Source organism: Sander lucioperca, chromosome 2 (genome assembly GCF_008315115.2).
Source record: "Sander lucioperca isolate FBNREF2018 chromosome 2, SLUC_FBN_1.2, whole genome shotgun sequence".
Lineage (NCBI taxonomy): Eukaryota > Metazoa > Chordata > Actinopteri > Perciformes > Percidae > Sander > Sander lucioperca.
This window is the reverse complement of record NC_050174.1, coordinates 28,259,114-28,285,442: the sequence shown is the minus strand read 5'-3', so window position 1 is coordinate 28,285,442 and position 26,329 is coordinate 28,259,114. Positions and strand designations below refer to the sequence as shown.

Sequence of the window (26,329 nt, the reverse complement as noted above, 5' to 3'; positions counted from 1 at the left end):
ACTCAGAACTGAATAATAAACAAAAATACACGGAAGAGAATGAAACAGTCCAATTACTAAAAACCTATACTAACCACAATCAGCCTGTCTAATCACTTAAATACACATTAAACATAGTATTTTATACATCCGCCTCGCGCTACACAAAGTACCTACCGCTCTCGGCCAGATCCAACATCGTCTGACGAGAGCCGGGAAAACAAATAGTACGTCCACAAAACGACCAGCAGAGGGCGCATTACCCATGAAAAATACATACACAGTCCCTTCATTGAATGAGGAGAAATAAACAAAAATGAATACACAGTAAAATGAGGGATATTTGGTGGAATACAAACACTTTTCCATACCTGCTACATTCACCCCCCCTGAATTACACCAATATCCTGATTGCACACTGGATAACAGGATCAAACATATACAATAGAGACAACCAACATTCTGTTAATACTGGAACGGGTCCACGTAAAGAATACAATCTTTATATTCAGCTGTAAAAGCTACCTGCTAACCAAGTTAAGAGAAATTAAAAGGGTGATCAAGCCTCCAATCTCTCATTGAACAGTATGGTGCCTTGTACACCAAACCACCCGACCTACTTAGTCCCAAATTGTACATATAAGCATTTAACACACAATTCTCAGTATCACAAGCTTATAAAATAAGCTGGAGAAAATAAACAAAACAACCTCTCTAAAACAGGGTTAAAAGAGACTGTGATCTCTTATTGATGGAATTAGCTAATCCCCTGAAGGTGAATGGTGTCTGAGCCATTGTCTCGACCAGACGGTTGACTCTCTTAACAACTCTACCAGCACGTGTCTTGACTACACCATGTGTGTCCGATTGTCTGTGTGCTCGGTTGTCTTGGGTTTGAGTTATGTCAACTGTCGGTACTACAACTGGACTTTCACAATCTGAGGCACCGTCTACATCAGTCTGAAGCTTGAGAGAGTCCTGAGTGTCACTGACATTGTCACTTGCCTCTCCACTCTCGACTTCAACATCTTCCTGACACATCTGGATGTCTTCTGTTTCATCACCCCCCCATGATCTGTGACTGACGGCATCTCCTGTTCCACTCAGTACCCAAGCACTCGTCCTATCCTCCAAATCCTCCTCCTCCAAAGAGCTGGCAAGATCCACTGAGTTAGACTCCTCTTCTGAATAACCAAAAGAGCTCTGAGCTTCAGTTATGCCTCCGTTAGCAGACTCAAGGGGCAGAAAACTAATATCGAGGATAAGATTACGATGTACTACTCTTGTGTTCCCCTTTTCATCTTCCAACTTGTATATGTGTGTCTGTGGGTTTCTGTCTATGACAGTATACACCATTGCCGTCCCACTTGTCTGCAAGCTTTGTTTTCCCTCTCTCACCTTTGTTGGCGAGGAGTACTCTGTCTCCTTTGTTCAGGTAAGTTCCTTTGATTCTTCGATTGTATCCTCTGGCCTGTTTCTGCTGCTCTTTGATGGCATGTTCTTGTGCAATAGCTGCTGCCTCTTGGAGGTGGGACATGAGTGTATTCACATAGCTGCTATAGTCAACAACCACAGGGTCCTGCAACACCTGTTTGAACATGACATCGACAGGGAGCCTCGGTACACGGCCGAACATAAGATGGAAAGGGGCATATCCAGTTGTCTCATGCACGATTGCATTATATGCAAACGTTAGAGTTTGTATTTGTTGGGGCCATTTGGCCTTCTCTCTCAGTGGCAACGAACGAAGCATACTACCCAGAGTCCTATTGAACCTCTCAGTTCCTCCATTTCCCATTGGATGGTATGCTGTGGTGTGCGACTTAGAGACTCCTGACAGCTTCAGCAGTTCAGCAATAAGTTCACTCTCAAAATTAGCCCCTTGATCTGTGTGGATGCGTTCTGGAAATCCATAGACACAAAAGACGTTATCCCATATCCTTTTAGCAACCTGCTTTGCCGTTTGATTTGTGCATGGAAATGCGTGGGCCAACTTTGTGAAGTGATCTGTTAGAACGAGAACATCCACTGAACGCTGTTTGCAGTCTTCTGCACTCCAAAAATCCAAACACACCAACTCCATAGGAGCGGAGGTCCTGATACTTTCGAGTGGAGCTCTGGCGGAAGGATCAGGTGTCTTGGCCAGGATACACCTCTGACAACATCTGACATAGTCTTTGATCTGATGCTCCATCTTGGGCCAAAAGAATCGCTGTCTTGTCAGTTGAGTTGTTCTTGCCTGCCCCTGATGTCCGGCTAAATCATGGACACCCTGCAGGGCTTTTCCTACCAGACTTCTTGGTAATACAAACTGGTATCTCTTTTGTTTACTTACGGGAATCTTTGGTTACCCGGTAAAGCACTCCATTCAGAACCTTCAACCTCTCCCACTGCTTGATGAGCACCAAGGCCCTTGTGTCCAAACCAACCCTCTCTCTCCTTGAGGGCCTCCTCTTCCGGCTGAGAAATGGCATGATCTTTGAGATGCTAGGATCCAGCTCTTGGCTTTGTCTGAGCTCCTCCAAGGAGAAGGTAGGTAACAGGTCTTGTCCTGGTGGTACAAGGTGCTGAGCCGATTGGACTAGCTGAGCTGCTTTACACTCTGTGGCAGTATCCCATCGGTTATGAGCATCAAGAAGGGCCTCCACAACTCGGTTACATGAGAATAGGAGAGGATGAGACTTATTTGTAGGCTCTTGTTTTGATTTCTCAGTCTGGAGACACTGTACTTTCAGACGAAAGAGATCTTGCACTCCATCTTGCTCAAGTTCCTCCGATTCGGTGAGTAGATTGTCATAACACTCTGTGATAAGCCTCTGACCAACTGTCCTAGCAAATGGGTCCCGGCTGAGAGCGTCAGCCACTATGTTCTTGGTTCCTGCAATGTGCTTTAGATTGAAGGTGTATGGAGCGAGCTTGGCGACCCAGCGCTGTTCGCAGGCATCAAGCTTGGGCTTGGTCATTATATATGTGAGTGGATTGTTATCAGTCCACACTGTGAATGAGTTACCCTTTAGCCAGTGGCTGAACTTTTCACACACACTCCACTTTAATGCCAAGAACTCAAGCCTGTGTGCTGGATACCTCTTTTGTGAACCGCTCAGGGTCTTACTTGCAAAAGCAATGGGTCGTGCCTTACTCTCACCAACTGGTATCTGAGATAAGACTGCACCTAGTCCATCCAAGGAAGCATCGATTGACAGGATCAGTGGACGTGAAAAATCAGGGTGGGCAAGAACCACACAGTTCAGTAGACTCTCTATCAGACTGACAAGGGCTTCGTCACATGCTGGACTCCAGTCATCAGATTTAAGTTTCCTGTATGTCCCTGCATTTTCCTTTACTTTCACTTTTCCTCTCCTCTTCTGTCCAGCAGTGAGAGCAAAGAGTGGTTTAGCGATGGAAGATCAGTTGGGGATAAAGTGCTGATAGTAGAAGATAATCCCCAAAAAGGATTTGATCCTCCGCACCGAGGGTGTACATCCATCATTTTCCATGAGATCAGTTTTGGACATTTTGGATATGACTTCGACCTTTGCCGGATCCACAGCCACCCCACTGCCGTCGATGATATGGCCTAGAAACCTGACAGACGCTCGCATCAAATGGAACTTCTTAGGACTTAACTTGAGATTGTGGTCTCGCAGTCGTTGAAAAACAATCTCCAGCCTCTGTAAGGCTTCCTCCTCAGTTGGTGCGAAAACGAGCAGGTCATCCAAGTAGCATAACAAGCTGCTGAAGTTGAGGTCACCAAATATACTCAACATCATGCGCATGAATGATGCAGGACTATTGCACAGCCCCTGCGGCATCCGGTTATACTCATGTAGGCCTAGTGGCGTAGTGAAGGCTGTGTATTTCTTGTCCTCTTCAGCCAAGGGGACATTATAGAAGCCGGATGTCAAATCCATCGTGCTGAAAAAGGTGTTTCCCCCCAAAGCAGCCAAACAGTCTGATTGGTGTGGGAGCGGGTGGGCGTCCTTGAGCGTTCTCGCATTCAGCCAACGGAAATCTGTGCAGATCCTCAAACTTCCATCTTTCTTCCATACCAACACCAATGGTGAGGCATAGTCACTCACAGACTTCCGTATTATCCCTTGTTCCTGCATCTCTGTCAGGGTTTGTCGTAGTTTCTGATACTGAGCAGGTGGAACTCTCCGATAAGGAAGGCGGAACGGACGATCATCGGTAAGTCGGATGCGATGGACAAAGCCCTTTGCCTCGCCACAGTCCAATGCATGCTTTGAGAAAACATCATTATAGCGCTCAATCAACTGCACTAACTTTTCTTTCCCCTTGTGGTCAGTGTGACAAGATTTTAGGTCAAGGTCGCTGAGGCCAACATCTCGCAGTCTCTGTTCAAGTTCTGAAAGGTTGGTGGGTGTGGCATGTTCCTCAGGAGCAGTTTTCTCAACCTCACAAGAGCCTTGGAAGAACTCAAAATCCTCTACAGCCAAGCAGGGGGATACATCAGCCAGTTTACAGTTCCTTTTCAGCGTAATGGGTTTATCAGACAGATTAGTGACCTTCATGGGGACCCACCTGTCACCCCACAGCGGAGTCACTACACGGCCAACCATTATGTTACGCGGCATTGACTTAGATGAGGTAGGTTCAACAATGGCTGCACTTCCTGGTGACATGGGTCCATTTTTAGGAAGCTTACCCCATACAAGATGTTCTTGTCTGGCCAGGAGAGTAACAGCCTGCCTGAGCTTGACTGTGCCAATTTTGGTTGGTAGCTCCCCACCCCTCCAACGAGATGTATTTGCCATTAGGTCCAAAAACTGCTCACACTCCGGAGACGAAGAGAAACTGTCATTAGTGACTAGTCGCCAATAATCATCACTGCTTTTAAACTGATGCATGAGAAACTTAATCACATTTGTGCCAATGATTAGGTCATCTCGTTGACCTGGTACCACAAGCACTGGAACAATGCAACTCTCTCCATACACCTTCAGTTCAACCTCATAAATGCACTTTGGTTTTGTGAGTTTCCCTCCACACCCCACTAAAACCACTTCTTCATCCATTTGTTTTGGCACTGACAATATGCTTTCATCGAGCATCCTTTTCTCCACTTCTTCGCTGAAAGTGCAGGCCATGGAGCCTGAATCAAGCATTCCTCTCAACTGAAATTTGTTATTCACACTGACAGGAGCATAGAACAGTTCATCGTATGGTTCAACTCTTTGTGTGTTCTGTGCTATTACTTTCACCCCAACTGGTGTGGTGCTGCATGCCTTCACAAAATGCTGTTCAAGTGTATTGTCATTTTCGAGGGTTTGTTTATCATCACCCACACATCCCCTCCCCGAATGCGGGTCAATTAGTTTAAAGGCTGCTGCTCTTGGGGTGAGTTTGTGGCCAGATGCTCCTGTCTGAAATTGTTATTCGGACAGTTCCTCTTGATGTGCCCAGGCTTGAAGCAAGACAAGCACAAGCGCTCATGCCTACAGTGAGCCAGGGTGGAGTGTTCAACAGACTTGCAAACCTTGCAGAATTTTTTTTGAAACTGGTCAGGTGAGTGCTGTCTGACTGCTGTTGCTTGATTGTTTTGAGCAAGTGTGCGGTCAAGGAGACCAATGAGGGTCTTTATGCAATTGCCATCAATCTGAGGGTGAGTTGTGGCACTCAACTCAACTGGGACAGGAGGCGGCACTGAGCAGCTGGCTGAAGTTGACACATCGGCTGTAGCAGTTTGAACATGAGCTGCCATAGGTCTAGCTGATGTGAAGCGACTCGGCTTGGTAAGCGACTTTTCCTTCAGTTCTATCTGATAACGGTCGACATGTTCCTGTATTTCACTAGCAGTCCACTTGTCTGGTGCTTTGAATCTCAACACTGCAGCGAGAGAGGGATCTGGACAATACTTTACAAACATCATGGTTACCTCTCGACGGGAATCACCAATGTGTCTTCCTTGTCTCTTTAAGCCCTCCTCAGCTGCATCGACAGCCTTGTTAAGGCGGATCCAATATTCGACTGGGTTCTCTCCTGCAACAGGCACTGTGCTATAGAAGTCAGCAAGGGGCATACTTGAACATGTTATTTCACCGAAATGTTGTTTCAGTATATCGGTTATTACTCCTGGGTTCTCGTGGGGCTCCAGTGATGGGTTGCTACGGAGGGTTATCTTCACTACGTCTTTAGCTTTACCCATTAACTTTGATAGAATCTCTTCAGACTGCTCTTCGAGTTTCACACCTCTCTTTCTCGAGTATCTGTTCATGAACTCCTCCCACTCGCATACAGAATGCTTGTCTGAGCCATCTCCTCTGAAAACAGGAGGCTCTTTCACATCGGACTGCATGACCAACTTCATACCAGTCAGATTAAGGGTAGAGTCAGCGAGTATCTGGCCTGCACCTGAGTTCTGAACCTGTGCACCTTCACCGGTATTCACCTCCCCCCTTAACTGAGCTGACAGAGTCTGTCCCACTTGCTGGGCGATGTGCGTGATAAGATTACTCAGAGCTGGGTCAGCAATGTCTGGAATTGCTGAAAGCATTTCAGTGGGTCTACTGTTAGGGAATAGACTATTAGATAGCCTGGTGGAGCTTAAGGCAGGTGAGCCCACATTACCTGGAGCTCTAACTGGAGTATTACACAGCTCACTTAAAAGCCTCCCCCTCCCAGAACTAAGAACAGAATCAATAGAGAGCACATTTTCTCCCCTTCCAATATTAAATGTCATTTTCTTCACTCAACACTTAATTCAGAGCCACACAAAAACAGAAAGTACCCTTTTTTTTCTTTTCTTTTTTCTACAATAGGCAACAAAGATATATATATATATATATATATATATATATATATATATATATATTTTTTTTTTTTTTTTTTCTTCAGCAAAACATAAAAAAATCCCACTGAAATGTCACTTCAATAAATAGTTCTTTTAACTGTGACAAAATCACTTCAGTGCTATCTCAAACAAAAAAAAAGAAGAAAACCTATGGCTATGGCGTTCAGCAACCTCCAGTGACCAAGCTGGTGTTGATCCACAATGGATCCGGGTCACGGCACCAATGTAACCGGCCTGGCCTCAGTACCGGTTACCTGCGTTGTGTCTAATTTGTGAAGCAGACGACTGGAGACTCAGGCTTTGGCACAGGACATTTATTGCTCTGTTGAGTGTTTTAGAGAGGAGAAACACAGCGTTGGTAGAATGCCCTCAACACACGCCGCTCTCGGCCAGATCCAACATCGTCTCTCAGAAATATTTTCATTTCTCAATAAAATAAAAACACATATGAAACAATAAATGCAAAAATACAACATAAGAATATAAAAATACTTTTGTAATATATAGCCTATATAAAACTGCTCTCAGATGTCTCACACTCTCACTTTAACTGCAATCTCACAGCATTACAAAATACACATTTTAAATCACAATAAGTCCTGTGCAAATAACATACCTGTTGAGTGTTTTAGAGAGGAGAAACACAGCGTTGGTAGAATGCCCTCAACACACGCCTAACAACATAAAGAGAACATACATGTACTTATACGGGCGCAGTGCAGGACACAAAATGGCGAATGCCAACGCAGATACATATGAAAACATAGCATGTAAGCTAGCTCACTAAAACACTCAGAACTGAATAATAAACAAAAATACACGGAAGAGAATGAAACAGTCCAATTACTAAAAACCTATACTAACCACAATCAGCCTGTCTAATCACTTAAATACACATTAAACATAGTATTTTATACATCCGCCTCGCGCTACACAAAGTACCTACCGCTCTCGGCCAGATCCAACATCGTCTGACGAGAGCCGGGAAAACAAATAGTACGTCCACAAAACGACCAGCAGAGGGCGCATTACCCATGAAAAATACATACACAGTCCCTTCATTGAATGAGGAGAAATAAACAAAAATGAATACACAGTAAAATGAGGGATATTTGGTGGAATACAAACACTTTTCCATACCTGCTACACACAGCATACAAAATTGTAGGTCATAAGACACTTCTGCTTTGGCTACATTGATTGCGTAACATATGCGGACCGTTAGCGGCGCGGATGTACCGCTGAATGGATCTTTTAACCGTCTCCACCTGCTGCGCCACCCGGCGTAGGATTGAGCTTTTCTTTGGGATTGTTGTTCCTTCTTCAGTTTTTTGGAGCCGGCACAGCGCTGTGAAACATCAATCTACTGTTATCAGAGGACGATGGAAACCAGAAACCCCTTTAAAAATGAAACTGCCAACACGCTCTCTGACAGTCATTAAGTTGTTTCCTGTATATCGGTAGTTTAATTTAAAAGAAATATAGACACTTTATGATCCATTTCTGTGTGAAAGAGCTGCACACACCTCACATGAAATATATAAATAGAAAACTGTCCTGTTTTTGCGCCTGTAGAGCAGATCTCTGCTCTCTGTCTGGTGTCGCCAGTTTCATAGATTATAGTGGAAGTGTAGCGTTGGAACGTCTGCTCACGTCTTATAACCTTATATTGTTATGGTACAGTTTAGCCACCAAGCATCAGTATGAGCTGCTTGTCAACATAGCGCATTATAGTAAGCTGGATTGATAGTAAATATTATATCAATAAATTATGTCTCTAATGTATTACCGTGTTGCAAAGGGGCATGTAATTAATGAACAAAATGATGTATTATTGTTAATGAGTATAATTCTGTGACATGGTATGTTATACTATTACTCTCCAAGGTATCATCTCCTGTTTCCCCTGTTTTGATGTAGGTTAGAGCAACTGGAGGGGTCAAAGGTTATATGACGCCATTGACAGGTGACTAACTGACACACTCTGTGTAAAGCCCCAGCTCTAATAGTCACGATTTACCACAGTATCTGCATGGCTTTGTTTAGTGTTTAAGTGTTCCCAGCAGAGGCTTGTTTCACCTTGTTGTATTTTATTTACAGTTTGTCAAATTATATTAAATCAGATTTTATATATATATATATCTATGCACATACACGCGCACCATGGCAACCATGAAGCCATATATATAAGCCCTGGGTATGAGGACATTTTGGGAAGGACTATGCAGTATTAATCAGCTGAAGTCAACAACTTCACTCCAGTTTTTTGGAGGTTGTTCTCAGTCTCTCTGAAAAATATAGCACATTTAGGAGCCAACTCAAGGATACACCATGAGAAGCATTAATTGCAAGATTTAATTCCAACATCAATCCTGGCATGCATTCAGCATCACAGATTTATGATATATATACACACATTAGTACAAGAGGATCCACAGTTGGAATTTCTCTTTTAAATCAATGAAGGGCAAACAGATTTTAGTAGCTTAATCATGAAAAATAACATTATCATAAAACTGAATGCCAAGCAATACTAAATAACCATTCATATGTCTCCAACATAAGAATTATCTTGTGATACACAGAGATTATCCATTGATATTTGTACTTAAATCAGGGTGTTTGGAGGCAGAAATGGCAGGGTAAGTGGTACAAGACTTTAAATCCATCCGCTATTCACCTTCCATAATGTATTTATCTGTTTATTAGAACACTATGATCCCACATTTATAGTGTTTTGATTCCAGAAAAGAAATGAGAAAAAGATGATGAATCCCATATCTTACCTGCATTTTCAAAACCTTTATGCACAATCAACAATGCAAATCTATCCTAAACATACAGGAAATTTGATTTAGAATTGAGTTTCTTCCATATGCTGATATTTACGTGGACTACTGTGCAAAGCATTTAAAGTTACAGAAAACAAAATAAAAGCTAAAAGCTGTTTAAAGCTGTTGTGTTTCCTTGTGAACATGTCTGTTTTCTAGCTTGCAGTCTTCTTGCTTATATGGGCCACATTTCATGACACATTACTGCTGCTAGCTATAGATCAGTGGAACAGCTTGAAACATTCTGCAGGAAATGATGTTGCTTCAGCATCCTCATACATGTGCTCAACATATAAAAGGGGGACCCACTCGTAAAAACATTGCTCCATAGTGCTATTAGTCACCAAAAAACTCCACAGGGTACCTTTAATTTCACATGTGCTCCCCAACAGCTATAACACATAAAACATGGTTAGGTAGCAAACATATATTTATGTAATTTCAGTGGTGGACTGACTGACATCCCTATAGCCATGCCACTAGCATGGCTAAAAACTCATCTGTTACTGAGCCCTTAGTCTCGCACTGCCAGACCTGGCCAGAGGAGGGTCTGGCTAGTCCACACAGCATTCCTGGATGGGAGAAAAACGTGCTCTGGTTTATTGGCATTACTTTAAACCAATCACAATTGTCTTGGGCGGTGCTAAGCGCCGGCTGCAGGCCTGGTGCCTCTGCAAAATAGTCTCAGGAAGGAACTTGTTTTGGTGGAACGTGTACGTTCAAAAGTAGTTTTAGTTGTGCAACAGAAAACTCAGATTGGACAGATAGTCTAGCTAGCTGTCTGGATTTACCCTGCAGAGATCCGAGGAGTAGTTAACCATAGTCCTCACAAATCCACCAGAGGTTAGAACCCCAACACAAAGACAGAGGAAGGGGACGGACATCCGGTGAAATGGCAACTGTGTACTTTGTTAAAATGTTGAGGCCAGTTTAGAAGTAAATAATAATACATTTTATTATTGTAGCCAAGTAGAAACATATTGAACTCGCTGTAGAGCACTTGTTGCTCTAAGAAATAAATTGTGTATTGCACTTTATTTCTGTTCTGTTTCCTGTTATCTGAAACTGTGTACAGCAAGGTTTTCTTTGAAGTTTGAGGCAAGTTTATTACTTTATTTTTATACAGTTCTGTAAAAAAAAAAAAAATCTTCCCAGCCCTTGTCACATGACCAATTTATTTTTGAATTTGTTTGTTTCCACATATACACATTTTTTCGCCTTAAGAGCCCAGAAAATGTGTTTTGTATTTGGATACACAATTTGTTCAAAAACAAGTTAAATTAATAATGAATGTGATGTGTTTTATTTAGTAAAATTACATTGTGTTGTTCTATCCTATGCAATATTTTCTATGCTGTATTCTGATAAAATCCCCTGGACCCCCACTGACTGATTATTGGTCCCCCCCGCCCCTGGTCCTTAAGAACATTTTCGTATTTACAATTTTTTTTAATTTATTTTATTTATTTAGAGAAACAGGGACAGCGTACAATAAACATTAACCTCAAGAGGAGAGATGCATAGTACCAGGTTTTAGCTCAAGAGCTAATTTTCACCCGTAGTCCCTGGGCAGGCTGACTTGGCCAAAAAGCAAAGCCTCTTGAGGGAGGGAGATAGGTCAAGAAGTCACCTAATTAGACTACTAGCATCAATCTTCCATCAAAGGAGACACCCAGGTGAGAGTGTTATCCCTGTCCCTATATTTTTCTGAGTATGATAATTGGTTTAAAACCCAGCGCCTGAACCAGGACAGAATGATAATAGAATGTATGTAAAGAAACAACATAGGAGCAAAAAACAACAATCAATGGCATATCTAAAAGCTAGTATCAAGACTACAACCATGACTAAAACTTACTTAGCTACAAATTCACAACATGTACCAGTGACAACCCATTGGATGGCATGTGATTTGTTGATTGTTCAGAAACAACAGTGAAATAAATGTTGGTCAAACTGCGGGAGAAAATGGGAAATAAATGTAGGCGGTGAGGCAGAAGAAATCTGCAGTGCTCTGGGAAATACTGGAGGATTGGCTCGTAAGCTTGTATCAGCTGAAAGGAGTGTGAGCACAGAGTCTGACAGATAACTCACTCTGGTTCGGATGGGGTTTTTTTGTTGTTATTTTACACTATGGCTTCTTTCATTCCAGGCTTTGATATATTCTCTGTAAGACATCATCATCTGTGGAGTTCTATGTGAGGTAATCTTACTGAATGGCCACAGTGATTTTATTTACCCTTCCCAACCACTGTACCACTATACACCCTTATTTACAGTTACATACAGTTTGCATGATGATTATTATTCAATACTTGAAATGATCTGAAAGCTCATTGAGTTTTTTTCAGTGATACACCGTTTTCCGATCAGTTTGAACACCTGTGTGCACAAAGATAGTGCTGTCAAATAAAACACAGGACTGATCAGAGAGAGCAACATCGGTCACAAATGTTCAGACCCTTGGAGATGATGATTAAGAGTGTGCCCCTTATTGTGCGTGGGCTCTGTCACATGCTGAGTCAGTCCATAGTTCTCAAAAACACAACACAGTTCTTTGGTCCCTCTGTCCTGGGGGCTGTCAACATGAATGTTGAAATCACCAGCAATAACTACACAGTCAAAGTTAATACACATTATAGACAGCAGTTCAGTGAAGTCATCGAAGAAGGATGCACAGTATTTAGGTGGCCTGTAGATATTTAGAAATATAGGTCAAGGGGAGGACCTTAGCTGAAGAGCCACATATTCAAAATAAACACAATTTCCTACTAATCATTTGCACACATTAACAGTTGTACTCTTTGCCTTAAAAGTAAGCAGAAGATAATATTTACCATGAAGATCAATTTTCTACAACGCTATAATATGATGCGTAAATATCTCTTTCGCTCTGTTTCTCCCTCTCTCTCGTGGGCTAAAATATAAATGTCCTAAGTCATATTAACTTCCACTGCTCGCTTTTAATGCAAAGTGTACAACTGTTGGTTTTTGCAGATGACAGTGACTCATTGAACTATCATTCAGTCTGTCCGATATTATCTGCCACGCTTTTTCTCACGTTTTTTTTTATTTTTAGAGGACAAGTTTCCTTCTCTACATATTATATGCCTTGCTCCCTTGTATATATGGACATAGAAAATAAAGACACTGAATAAATTGGTCTCTAAAATCTAGAAACTATAAAGATAATTAAGTGATACATTTCATGCACACTGTAAACAGTTGTCTACACTATATAGTTACGTATTGGTTCAGTGAACTAAGACTTTAATTTGGGAGGATTGTACAATTAGGATATGTTCTTAAAATTCTCATTAAAGAATGCAAACAATTTAATCGACTAAAATAATTTAAGGTGCATTGGTCCACTATAGAAACACACATGTACAGCACTTTATATATTGCCCTTAGTAACAGACTTAATTTAAAACACATTTGGCAACTTTATCAGCCTTTTCTAATAATCTCAACAACTGCAGTAATATATTCATCAAACTTCTAACAACAATATGAACAGCAGTCTTCATACAGCAATATAACAGTAACAATGACTGTCACATGAATAATTATAAAAAAGGGTCAACTTTAAATAATAACAGTACTTAAATGAACAGCAACGTGCACCTGCTGTATTTTAATGCAGGCTGATAACAATAAGGTAAAAGCACTGCTGGGTGATCAGAAAAGACTCCAGGATGAATGAATCCTGGCTGTTTTTTTTTCAGAATCAGAATCAGAATCAGAAAGGGCTTTATTGCCAAGTACGTTGCACATACGAGGAATTTGTCATGGTGTTGTTGGAGCATGTCACACATACAAATATAAGATGGATACAAAGAATATAAACAATATAAGTATAAACATATACACACAGTATGTATTAATAACAATAAAATACATTTAAATAAATAGTCAAATAAGTTAAACAGTAGTAAAAAGGAACGCTACAGCGTCCACGCTACAGTTAGCCTGGTCAGGAGCAGCCTAGTTGTAAAGAATAAATCTCCATTGTAACTTAGGTGCCTCTGCTTTTGTGAAACCGAGTCAAGGCTAAATTGAGCCAGATAACTGGGAAATACCGGCTTAATCCCTTATCTTGGTTTTGTGAAACAGGCCTCAGGGCAGAGCAGAAAATCACAACGGCAGGAAGTAAAACAAGACACGATACAGGAGAAGCAGAAACTACAAAATAAAACGAAACTGAAGCATAAAACATACACATGGATAGAAGTATACCAAACAGAACACAGGTCAAACATAACCATGAACAAATACCAGGGAAACGGTAACACAGGAAAAGAATTGACTAAATGAAACAGTAAAAAAATAAATAACTATGACACTGAAAATATTAAATCACTACAATTCCCCAGGGCAGCTGTCTAGGACCTCTCCTTTATTTTATATTTGCAAATGATCTGCCGTGTGTATTAAAAAATGCCTGCATTGTATGCTGAGGATACCACAATGCAAAGCAATGCATAAAGAGTTGATGCTGGTTTCTGAATAGGTCTCTCAGGGGTGCTCTAATGACAGACCAAGAGCTGTGCATCTCTTTGCAAGGATCTATTGAGCAGGTTGAAAGAGGAGGAAGGTCTATCATCACAAGGTGTTCTTACTTTTTACCAGAGATAATAATCTGGTCCAGTGGTTTACAACACAGCTGCAAGCGTTTGGTTCGGTACGTGTGCCTTAAGAAACCTACCTTCAGTATATCCACAGCTAACACACACTGATGATGGTTGATATTGTAGATTGTCTATAATGTGATGTTTGAATGTTTTGTCTTGTATTTTGTGTGGACTGAGATAGAAAAGTTGTCCCAAATAAAAAAAGAAACTGATTCAGAGCATTAACTTCAAGTATAAATCTCATTTCATATTTCTTGATATAACTCAGCGAGGACACACATCAGTTCTCTATTGCCTCTGTTTGCTGGCAACAGCAGTATGCTGGGATATTTAGGTCAAGATGATCCAGTGGGTGTCTCTTGAGACAAGCAGGATGAGACTCAACACTTGCTAATGGAAGGCCTCTCTAATTCTCTTGGCAAACATCAGTCAAAAAGAGAGATTGATGGAGACTGCAGGGACACTGCAAGTAATAGCCAAGCCAAGTAATAACAAGTTGGAAAGTTCACTGTAGAATTATTACAGTAAAATCACACTGAAACGATAGACAGAGGGTAACTGGTTGACAATTTTCCTCACAAACGTGACTTTGACCTATAGGACTACAGAGCGCTCCTCAACTGTAAACATGGCGACTCAAAAGAGGGATGATGTGGAAGATAAAATGTTGTGAAACAGATGAAATTTCTGTTGTTTTTTCTTTCTTTTTTTAAGGCTTTTCCGAACACAAGACTGCAAGCATCATACACACTGCTATAGAGCTCAACAGTCCCACCCACAGCGGGTTCCGGAAGTAAAAATACAATGCAATTTCTCCATTGACCATTGGAGTATAAAGCCATAAAATGGTAACTGTCGATGGTAGACTTAAAACCAGCTACGACATGACTCAGCAATTGTATATGCTCATATAGACGGCAAAAGTTCATGGGGCACCAACCTTGTTTTGAGATAAATGTCTTTTATTCGCGATGTCTTGGATAAGTACTTCATTACCCACAATCCTGAACAATCCCACAATGATGCCTCTGATTGGTGGAACTCATGCTGGTGAGGAGGGGGGGTGTCAGTACCCGATCTGTGCTGCCTGCACGATCCGTTATGCGCATGATGATAATCCTGTTTTATGAGGATTTACAACACTGCGCGAATCACGATCTGTTCCACGCTTCTGCCATTAGCCTCGGGAAGCTGACGTTAGTTTAGCTAACAGCTAATTTGACTGACAGCTTGATTCAGTCTGAAATAACGTTAACTCAAACTAAACACTGGGTAAAGCAGGCTACAGCTTACGTAACAGCTGTTATATATTTGAACGGTTATTTTCAGGTTTTATTTTGAGGGTCTTTTAAAGTTATTACATGCTGTAATATTATATATAAATTTAGCTGTTAGCTAAACTAACGTAGCTTCCTTTATTCAGTGGTGCGCGGTGGTTTATGGGATAGTTCCATCATGGGTGTCAGTTTGGTTTGAAATGTGCTGGGGACAGAGACGCATTCGGAAATACATTTCCAGAAGTGCTGGGTACAATGACGCATTCATTTTTTTTTCTCTTTCGTGCAGGTCATGTTTTGAAAGATGCTGTCCTGTAGCTTACTAATGAATAAAAAGTGATGATAAAATGAGAGAGACATTTGGTAATCATTGATCATTGTTTAGGTACAAGCTTTTTCCTCACCATAGGCACCAATATAGAAGACAACGCTAATGTGAGATAACTTATGTAATCGTTGGATTTCGGTTTAGTTCTTTTGACAGGCGTAAGTGTTCATTACAAGATATGGCCATGAGAGATTTGGTGATCATTGATCAAAAAATATGAATCGTTTGACAGCCCTAGAAAATATGTACACAGTCTTGTACCTTTGACATTCTTTGGATTTTCTGTTAGTTTTTCACTCGAAATGATGATGATGTTGTATGCTTATGAGTCACTTCTGTCATTTCTGTCCTCATAAATAATTTGCGAAGCAATTTTTTACATTACATTATGCTGCTGCTTGTCTCCTCCGTCCCTGCCTTCATCGGGGCATCGCTCCACCCTTTTCAACAACTGTTGATCAGCAGAATAGCATGAAATCGTTTTTTTTTTATTTAATCATCAGTTTTTGGGGCTTTTATGGCCTTTAATAGTCATGACAGCTTGAAGAAAGGAGAGGAGAGATAAAGGGGGGATGACATGCAGCCAAGGGCCATGGGTCGGATTTGAACCTGTGGCTGCTGCCGAGGAGCCAGCCTCCATGGAGCGCACACTCTACTGGTCATCACAATGGTCGGCCTTACCTCGTTATAATGCCATTTTTCTTCTACCACTCAAAGCTGGCCGTTACACTTGGGCACAAGCTTTTTTTGGAAGTAACACGGAGAGTGTTGCTCCTACGCCTGAGCAGTAGCTAACACAGCATGACAGACATTTCTATAGCTGTTAGTTCCCTTGGGGCTTGCTGTACCCTCAGCCCAGTATGATACACCCTCAGTGATAACATTACCAAATACAGCATGACAGGGATGAGAATGCAAGTCAGCAGACAGTGTTACATCAGGACGACAGGTGACTCAGCCCAGTTTATTGGAATGGTTCTAGATTATTAAGACACAAGGCTGACACATTTTCCAGAGCATCAGACAGGTATCATGTAGAACAGCAAGCATACCAATGAAAGGTCAAATCAGGTTGAGACATTTCTTGAGTGGCAACAGGGTAACTGTCTTGTTGTATTGTCAGTGCTGTTGTCACTGTTCCCTCTACAGCAGGATGCAGCAATTACACAGCAGGGGCCAGATGCATAAAGCCCCACTCTGTGAACTGGGACAAAAATAGGAGGCACACTGGTATACTAACAGATGAAGTAAATTATCAACCACAAAATAATAAAACCAGCCAAACATAGATTGATGAGGAGTGGATGAGTGTATATGTGCTGCAGGGGTATTGTGCTGTAAAAACAGGAGAAAGGAACAAAAAGCCACAATGCAGAGATATGTGGTGAGAGGAGATCTGCCCAGCATGGACTAGCTGCTGCTCTGGCTTATACTGTATGTGTGAGGCACATCGCTAATGGACATTCTCACCACAGTTTATGTGCGGTAAATGGTGCATGCATGTTTTCTTGTGTACCTGCTCTCTAAGGGCTGCCAAAAGGCATTGTTGGAAATGTGTGCTATAAGTACAGTAGATTTTGGAAGGTGAGGCGAAACGGATCCAAAAAGATTAAAATACAATACTTAATGATAACTGTATTTAACTCTCAGTAGAGCTGCTGCAGGTGTAAATGGGAGCTGTTAAATGTGAAATCACAGCATGGACTGAATGTCAAACAGTGCAGCGCTGAAAAGCATAATTATCAGTATCCTTTCCTGATTAAATAAAGGTTATGAGGAGACATGTGAGGCTAACTGTCTTTAAAAAGTCATGTTTTTACAATGCAGTTCAGTTGTTGTTAATAATTCAATAGCAACTTAACAGAAAGCAGAAAAGGTAAGGTCACTTCACTAACTCTAACTAATAAAATGGTTTCATGTTGCCCTTAAAACTAGTTGATCTACATTAGAAACAGGCAGATATATTTTAAGAATTACCCCAAACATTGGTTAAATGACTATGCGCCATATCTTTGCAGGATGGAATGCTTCCCCAATCTTACTCCAGTATGTTCTGCCCTGATTTCCCATGCACACAGCTTACACATTCACAGTGCTTTTCATTACTGTCCTCTCCCCCATGAGCATTGTATTTTACAGCCCCATATATGGGGCTGTAAAATATATATGTATACATATAAAGTATATATACCTCCCACAGCAGCATGGCACATCACAGCTATAAACCTGTTTTCATCATTGGAGAGAGCTATTCATGGCCACAGAGCATAAGCATGTCATTGCCTTCTCCCCTGCACAACACACACCAGTTTCAGTTGTGATGATATATTATGCTTATACAATGTGGGCAGAATGGAAACAACAGGAAAACCTCCTCTCCCTTACAGAAGACACATGAATTTCCCATGTGACCACATGTGTTTTTGCACATGTGATCACATGTGGTTTTTCTACAAGGGCTGATTCAGATCCTGAATAGTTCCTCAACAACAAAACCTAAACAGTACAGCTAAATAACAAATCCAAGAGAAACAACTAGCCGCTGTCACACCGCAGAGCACTGAGCCAGGTGAAGCTCAGCACAGAGTAAACAGGGACACCTAGTAGCAGGGAGGCTGGGTGATCGGCACTGTGTGTGTGTGTGTGTGTGTGTGTGTGTGTGTGTGTGTGTGTGTGTGTGTGCCTGGGTAGTGAAGAACTGTCACTGTGAATAGCCGTGGGAGTCACACAAAAGCAGCAAAAAACAGACGACTGCTTGAATATTCATACAGGGGATTTGTTACCGTGCTCTACTCACCGTTGTCCAACCAGCCTCAGCCTCAGCCTGCTGTCTTCCATGCACTGTCAGTGACGTTTCTAGGGACACATATTTTACTTGTTTTAAACCCGTGGAAATTGTTAAATTGCAGTTGCTCACAGTCACTCTACTCTTAGCACCTTCTATTAAAAGATGATATCGGCAGCATGGATTCAGACTAAAGATTAACCCAACGTATGGTTCATTCCAATAAAGAGGGACGCACTGATTAACAAATGCAAAGCACAGTAAACAAAGAGAGGATCATTTGACTTTCATTTCCAATCTCATCAAGGAGTCTACTGACCTGATAAGCATGCACAATATGTTTCACTCTCTGGGGAAACAAAATCAATTCAACGTCAATATTTTAAAAAAAAAAGAATAAGCAATTATGCCTTTTAGTCACAATATAACCAAACGCCATTGTGATTATGAAAGTGTGTATAATATACCACATAGTACAGGCTACGTCTGTTACACAATGCTCATCACATTTCAATCTCTCAGCGCGGTAACAGACACTTTGCCTATCATAATCACCCAAGTCCAGGATTAAGAATCCCTGTAAAACCGAAGAGAGACCCTAGAATCTCATAGCTAATGGAGCGCATGGGCACAGCGGTGGGGTCACATCTGGGGAACCGTACCTCAAGAATAACCATTGGCAGGGTTTTAGGATCCCTACTAATTCAGCCACTTGCTCCCTGAAACCTCTACTGGTTCCAGTAGCAGCAAGCTGCAGTGACTGTCGGATCAGAATAGAATTATGCCATGCTATGATTCCTGTCATCACAAAAAAAGATCTGTCTCTCGGATTAGACTTCAGAGACTTTATACCTGCTCACATACAGGAGATGGGGGTGCATGGTGAGGAAGGGTGTAGTAGTTATAGACTGATGTACTTTGACTTAATATGCAAACTGGAGCCGATGAGAAAATTCAATTCTGTTTACTTGCCTTTTCGTCTTCAAATATTTCCATAAAGACTCATATAAACTTAGTAACGCATATCCAATAAGTCTTCCAAACTAAATGACAAAATATGTTGTTGCAATATGAGCTTTTTCTGATCAGACGAGGTGAGGTTAGATTTAGGCATGGAAACTATGTGGTTCAGGTTAGGGAAAGATCCTGGCCTGGGTTAGAAAGCTACTTGGTTCAGATAAGGAAGGTTGCAAGAAACCAATGCTGACCAATGGACTCCACCATGTACCTTGATAGAACATGAAGCAGATTTTTGATTTGCGTGAATTTGACCCATAACAGCTAAAAGCGACTGAGACGTTAGCTGTATCTAGCACGGTGTGCTCTCATTCTCTTAAATCTGTACATTTACAGTACAAGTTGGCTTGCAGATCACCTGCAAACCATTCTATCTGTAACAGTCATACTACTTCATCTTTTCTTCAGAGACAAAAAAGTCAAAATGGCTGTCTTTTATTTTTTATCTAGCTTATCTAGCGCTGGGGAGTTTACTCCCCGGAGTCCTTATGTTTCTTTTCCCAGCGTTTTTTGTTGGATCTGCATGGCACCAAGATCTTGGTTGCAGCTGTTGCCGTGGTCCTGCTTCACTACACCCTGCTACGCTCTACGGTGCCCTGCTGTGTCCTGCTGAACCTGCTACATCCAGCCATGCTCTGCTGAGTTTTCCTCACCACTGTCGCACTAAATGCTTGCTCTTGGGGGAATTACTAGAATTGTTGGGACTTTGTAAATTATACATATATATCTGTAAATTGTCTCAAGATAACTCTTGTTATGATTTGATACTATAAATAAAATTGAATTGAATTGAATTGAATTAAATCTACAGTATATGGGGCCGGACTTCCTATGTTTTTAACCCTAACCAATGTAAATTCTGCTTTTTATTCAGTTGTTTGACTGTGAGCATGATTTTCAATAAACTAAACTAAAATGTGTTGTTTTAGCCATTTCAACCAATGCTGTCATTGTTTTCATGAGGATGGTCTCATGAGAAAACAACGCACGTTTTATAAAAACAGGACTAGAACTAACAGAAGTTCAATTAAGGCTATATTCATATGCTGAAAACATGTTTTTTTTTTTATTGGTGTCAAGCGAGCACCTTCTTAGGCTGCTGCTACACATTTACCTGCCATGTTTTATCTGGGGAATAAGTGCTGTGTTGCTGGGAGCCCCACAGCTCAAAAGATTAGACAGCAGAAGGCACATTTCATTCACCACAACTGTTCACCAACGCTGCTTCCAGAAAGCTTACACAATATAGTTCCAGACCCCAAAGCCACAAAGTCAATTGGGGAGAGTTGTGCACTCCTGTAAATGGGAACGCTGCCTGATGAGCACAGGTGGAGATTAGAATGACACGATTTCACCAAATGTCAATCAAGAACAGCACTAATTCGGCAGTGTTAGTGGCTGGCTGGTGAGACTTTACATTCAAATGTCATTGTACCTTTATAAAATGCAACACCTGTGAATAATCTACCAAACAGTATAGTTGACATTTGGTCCTTGTCGACATTAACATTAGAAACATTGAAATGCTGCTTACACGTAAATGCATCTGTGGTTAAAGGACAATTCTGGCGCAAAACGAACCTAGGGTAATAACAGATGTGTACCCACTCTGTCTCTCTGGGACATGTTTTCATGCTAATTTAATGAGTTTGGAGCTTGAAAGAAGCTAGCGTTGACTGCTGATTAGCTTACAACGCTAGTATTCAGGGCACAGGGAAAGTAAAAACAAATCGCTATTTACACCACTAAAAAGGCTCAAAATATCACCACACTTCAACGGTAGCATAGTGAGGGTCCCTACATGTTAACTGAAGCATTGAGAACTTTGTAAGTGTACAGACAGTTTACTAGTTTTTTTTTTCTTAGGCTATGTACTTTTACTCATTTAATATTCTGAATACAGGGCTTTTAATTGTAGTATTTTTTGCACACTGGTACTGTACTTTGACTTTAAGTAAAGCATTGACATACTTCCACTACTACCTTGGAACTAAACCAGGATGTGGTGTGGCTGCTCCAAATATACCAGGACTGGTAATTCAAAAATGTTCTGTTGTCTGTTTTCCTAACAATATGCCCACAGCGCTTTGTTACTTGACAACTGAGGATCAACTGTAAGATTACTTAGGAACTCAAGTGTCCACACCTCCTCGCATCCAATAAACAGCCATGTAATGAGCCGTGCCATGCCGTGCGGGGCTCAGCAGGCAGCGGGCCTTTTATGGTCTCCGTTTCCTTCCTGGAGCTCAGTGTGAGGCAGAGAGCAGAGCAGAACAGCTCAGGCCGTTCATCAGCGCTCCATCCCCGGCCCATCCTCCAGCAGCGCTGCGCTCTGCGCCCCGCCGGACCGTCTGGACCTGCAGGAGGATGTAACATAGGAAAGCTTTCTAGTTGGATCCGGATGCGTTTCCCTCGGCGCTCAGTCTGTGGAATGGTCTGCGCTTTCTCTCCTGGCTCGTTTCCCCTTCAGCATGGGAACTGCGGTGTCCAAAAGGAAGAATCTGAGGAGCGATGCGATATCTTCCGTGGCCGCAAAAGTTAGGTGAGTGTCCGGAGAATGTGCTCGAGAGGAGTCGGTGATGCTTGTAGACACATTATAGTAACAATAGAAGAATAGACGCTGCTGTTATTCCCACATATGGAGTCCTGTTTGCGCAGCTCCTTTTTAAGTTTCACTTAATCCTATCTTAAATCGAAATGCTTGTTTTATTTCTCTCCGACGATTATTTTTGTAATTAAGTATGAATTGTGCAAATCATCTTCCTGACGTTTAAGCTGGGATTGCACACATTTCATTCGTCTCAAAGCAAACCTTTTACAATCTCTTTCTCTCCTTTTTTATTTATTAATATGCACTTTACGTTTGGGTCAATTTAGCCATGCATGTGTCCGCATTATAACCTTAAAATGATGATTATACTTTTAAATGACATATATGATAGGCTATTGAGATGAGAAAAAGCACGTCGCGCTGCAACCAGCTGAACGCTGAACGCTGTTTAGTCTGACATCTTTGTAAAGTTTGACCTTTGAAGATATCACACTGGACTCTGGGAACCTCAGATGGATATTTTTTAATTAATCCATAGCAGAAGAATCATTAGTAGGGTTGTCCCTAACGATTATTTTTTGTCATTGATCTAACGATTAATTTGCATATTATTCTAAAGCTTTTTTAACTGAATTTTGAATAATCAGTATGTGTACCTAAGTACTTGACATAATTTCAAATGGCTATGACATGGATTCATTTCATCACTGGAGTAATATGCAGTTAAGATAATTACTGGCAAATGTATTTTTGGATCAGTGTGGGGCAAGAAAAATAATTGACGCAACGCTACCAAGCCACGGGCCAAAGGACGTGCGTGCTACAAAAAATGAAACTACACTGCGTGGCGACGCACGTCGGTCGCACGGCTGTGGCTAACTTTTCCTGCTCACTCCGAAGACGTCAATGAATCGTCCTGGCCCTAATCATTAGTTGCAGCATTTTAACACATTTAAAATGTTCTGAACTACACCATATATGACATGACATGAGGAAAAGCTTTGTCTTGCTGTTTTATGTATTTCCTTGGCTTCAGTGACATGGCCATCTACAAACGTCTGGCTGAGCTCACTGGACTTTGACATAATCTAATGACGTTTAACTGTGAGTGCATGAGTCATGCCATGAAAGGTCTTTGTGTCATGGGTCAGGCTGTTCTCGGTCCGAAGGCTGCCGGATGACTAATGTTCTGTGGTTGGAGATCGCCCACTCACTGACCTCAGAAACCACAACGCAGACCACTGAAACACTTCTGCTCTCGGTCGTATGTGCATACACCTTCATTCTCCTGTGCACAGCTACTCGCCAGTAAAACAAACGCACATATGCTTAAGTGCACAACATATGACCTTTCCATCTACTTCCACAGTCCCCACTACACTCCATTATGCACACATTCCCCAACTCTATTTGTCTCTGTCTTCCTTTTGCTGTTTATCTGTTTATCTCCTCGCTCCCTGCCTTTTGTCACCTCGCAGGCTTAACTCTCCATAAATCGCAGCCGGCTTCCCAGACACACATGTGGACCGCTTCTGAGGTAACTGCGCTTGTACACATTTCCCGCTCTATCAGCGATGGTGAGCCACACTCCAACTGACAAGGAGTTTAATGGCTCTCAGTGAACAATAGCACTTCCCCTGAATCCTGTCTGAGCAGAGCCAGGATCAGTCGTGTGTCTAGATCTGATCTGAGTTTATCTGTTGTGCAGTCAATGCACAATGAATGAATGAACGTGCAGTTTCACCTCTCTAACACATCTAACCCCATGTCTTTGTATTTTGGGGAGTGTGAATAGTAATGCAGTGGAGGGAGTATACTTTAAGTAAGCTAGTTTAATAGGCTGCTCTTGTCTCCGCACTCCTTTCGACCCTGTACCTTACACAGTTTCACTTGAGGACACTGCAGAGATCAGTAGCCAGCACCTGGTAATATAGCTGCAGGTTGACTGCGGAAAACCACTACAAAGCAAATTTTAGAAGTTTTTCATCCATAGTAAATTATGTGTGAGAAAATGGTTTATAAACTGGATTTTCAAAAAAAGATACATCTATATATATACAGTACCATCTAGACTCCAGAAGATAGTTTCCATGTCCATGACGAAACAGAAGGGAGAGTGGCCAAGCTAGATTGGCTGATTTGAATACGTACAGACTATGGGACAACTGCCTGCCAACACTGACACGGACACAGAAAAGCTTTTTCCTCACTGTTGTTTTCCTCTGAATTTCTGCCTTTAAAACATATAAAATCATATATTTCCTTTCAAATCATAATTTCCATGAAAACTGAAGTGTAAACTCAAAACTAAACTCAACCTACACATTACTGTTTAATCTTGTTTATCCAGAAGAAAACTTGGTGTACATTAGAGCTGTCAGTCTTCCTCTTTACCATTCGAATTTCGTTGTTATTTTTTTTAATAATAAATGATATAATAATATTTGAATATTTAATGCTCAAATGCAGACTGTTATAAATATGCACTACACTACTCAGGCTTATGAATTGTCAATGCCATTATAAGCATGTTGTTGTTGTTACATGTTCTGTCCACTAAAGGGACTTCCAACATCAGCCTGGCCTTGAAGGGGACCTACGTTACAGTGCATTGCATTTCTGTTTACATTATTTTCCACCACGAGCACACAGCGACAAACACAAATCAACAGAGAACTCTGTAATCGGTTAGCACAATGACATCATGTTAGAAAGCACAGCCGAAACCATTTGTCATAAACTAAGTAACAATAGTATTAGCCACGATGCTAACGGCATTGATAACTAAGCCAAATGGTGCTGTCACTACTATTTTAATGATTTATAAGCAACCTGTTTCTTGCAGATTGTCACATTACTGAGAATACAGCTGTTAGAAGGTAATATATGAAGTGGAAGCTAACTCTGACAGCTGTAGGGCAGCTAACATTAACTCTAGCTGTCTCCATGAAGCTCCCAGCTAAGCTCCTATAACTTGCAACGCAGTTAGAAAACGAGAACGAGATAACTATTTTAACTAAGCATTTTGGCTCAGTGGATGTGGATTTTAAAGTCATGTTAAAACTATTTCCTATCCTTCCGATTTCCAGCCGCAGCCTGTCACTCCCACCTGTACTAACGTTACTTTGTACGTAACGTTAGCTCACAATGCGGTGTGTTTCTCACTCCCGTAACTTATTGTTCATTGGACATGACATGAGAAGAGGGAGATTAGCTCACGTTAGCCAACCTATTTATAAAAAAAAAAATCACATTTGAATAGTAATTTCAGCATTCGAATAGCATTGATTTTTTTTACTATTCGAATCATATTCGACTTTCGGAATTCGTTCCAACAGCCCTAGTGTGCATGTGGTCTGTGGTAGAGAATTATGTCTGCATTGACTGTCAATCACTGTTCCATCGTTACTCTCATCCCTTTGCTTTGCAAACATGGGTGTGCTGTGCAGTGTTCAATGACGACTCCTTGCAGGCTTTCAGGGTATTCATCAAGATAGTTGGGGTTGGAATCTTTCAATAATTACCCCGGGCTGTTGACAGCATGTGACTTTGTGTTAGCATTTGGAAATTGGTCAGGAATCAGGTGTGAAGCAGGCCTGCCTTGCTGCTGTGTAGCCCATATTATTGCTGTCTGGCTTAATTTTGTCATTAACCTGAAAATAAACATGGAATTCATAACTTTCAGTACAGCCAGGCCATCCAGCTATTTCCCATTATGTATTTGTTGGCAGAGATGGGCTCATTCAGGATAAATCTGCATTTTAAAATGGGCTGATTTTAAATCCATTGTGTCTTTTTCATGTTGGTCCACTGGTTCTGTTTTAATACAGCTAAGGATTGTGCAAAGGTTAACTGTGTGTTTAATGTTTTCATTTCTAAGGTAAGTTGGGGCAAAACAATATTCTTTCATGCACTGTGCTTGAAGCACAGTGATGGCCCAAATGTCCTCCCTGCCCCGTTTATGACAAATCTTTGTAGAACAGCACACCAAAACCACACGATAAAAAAGATTACAACCACTTTAGAGCTACTGTTGCCTTTAATATTTCAAGAATATTTGAGTCACTTTTCAAAGGAATTGCACAGCACAACAGCTTTCAGACATTAATAGATTCC

At 41.4% G+C, this 26,329-nt stretch overlaps 1 protein-coding gene across 2 annotated transcripts in view; it reads left to right on the top strand.

Moving 5' to 3' along the window:
• The first annotated feature begins 21,829 nt into the window (after nucleotides 1–21,829).
• The window catches only part of nsmfb (NMDA receptor synaptonuclear signaling and neuronal migration factor b), a 49,209-nt gene continuing 44,709 nt past the window's right edge, over nucleotides 21,830–26,329 (top strand). The window contains exon 1 of one of the 2 annotated variants that reach the window (XM_031321176.2): nucleotides 21,830–22,204. In XM_031321176.2, coding sequence (XP_031177036.1) covers nucleotides 22,134–22,204 — 71 coding nt within the window. In that variant the 5' untranslated portion in view covers nucleotides 21,830–22,133. The remainder of the gene's footprint in view (nucleotides 22,205–26,329) is intronic. The other variant, XM_031321177.2, reaches the window with a different exon arrangement.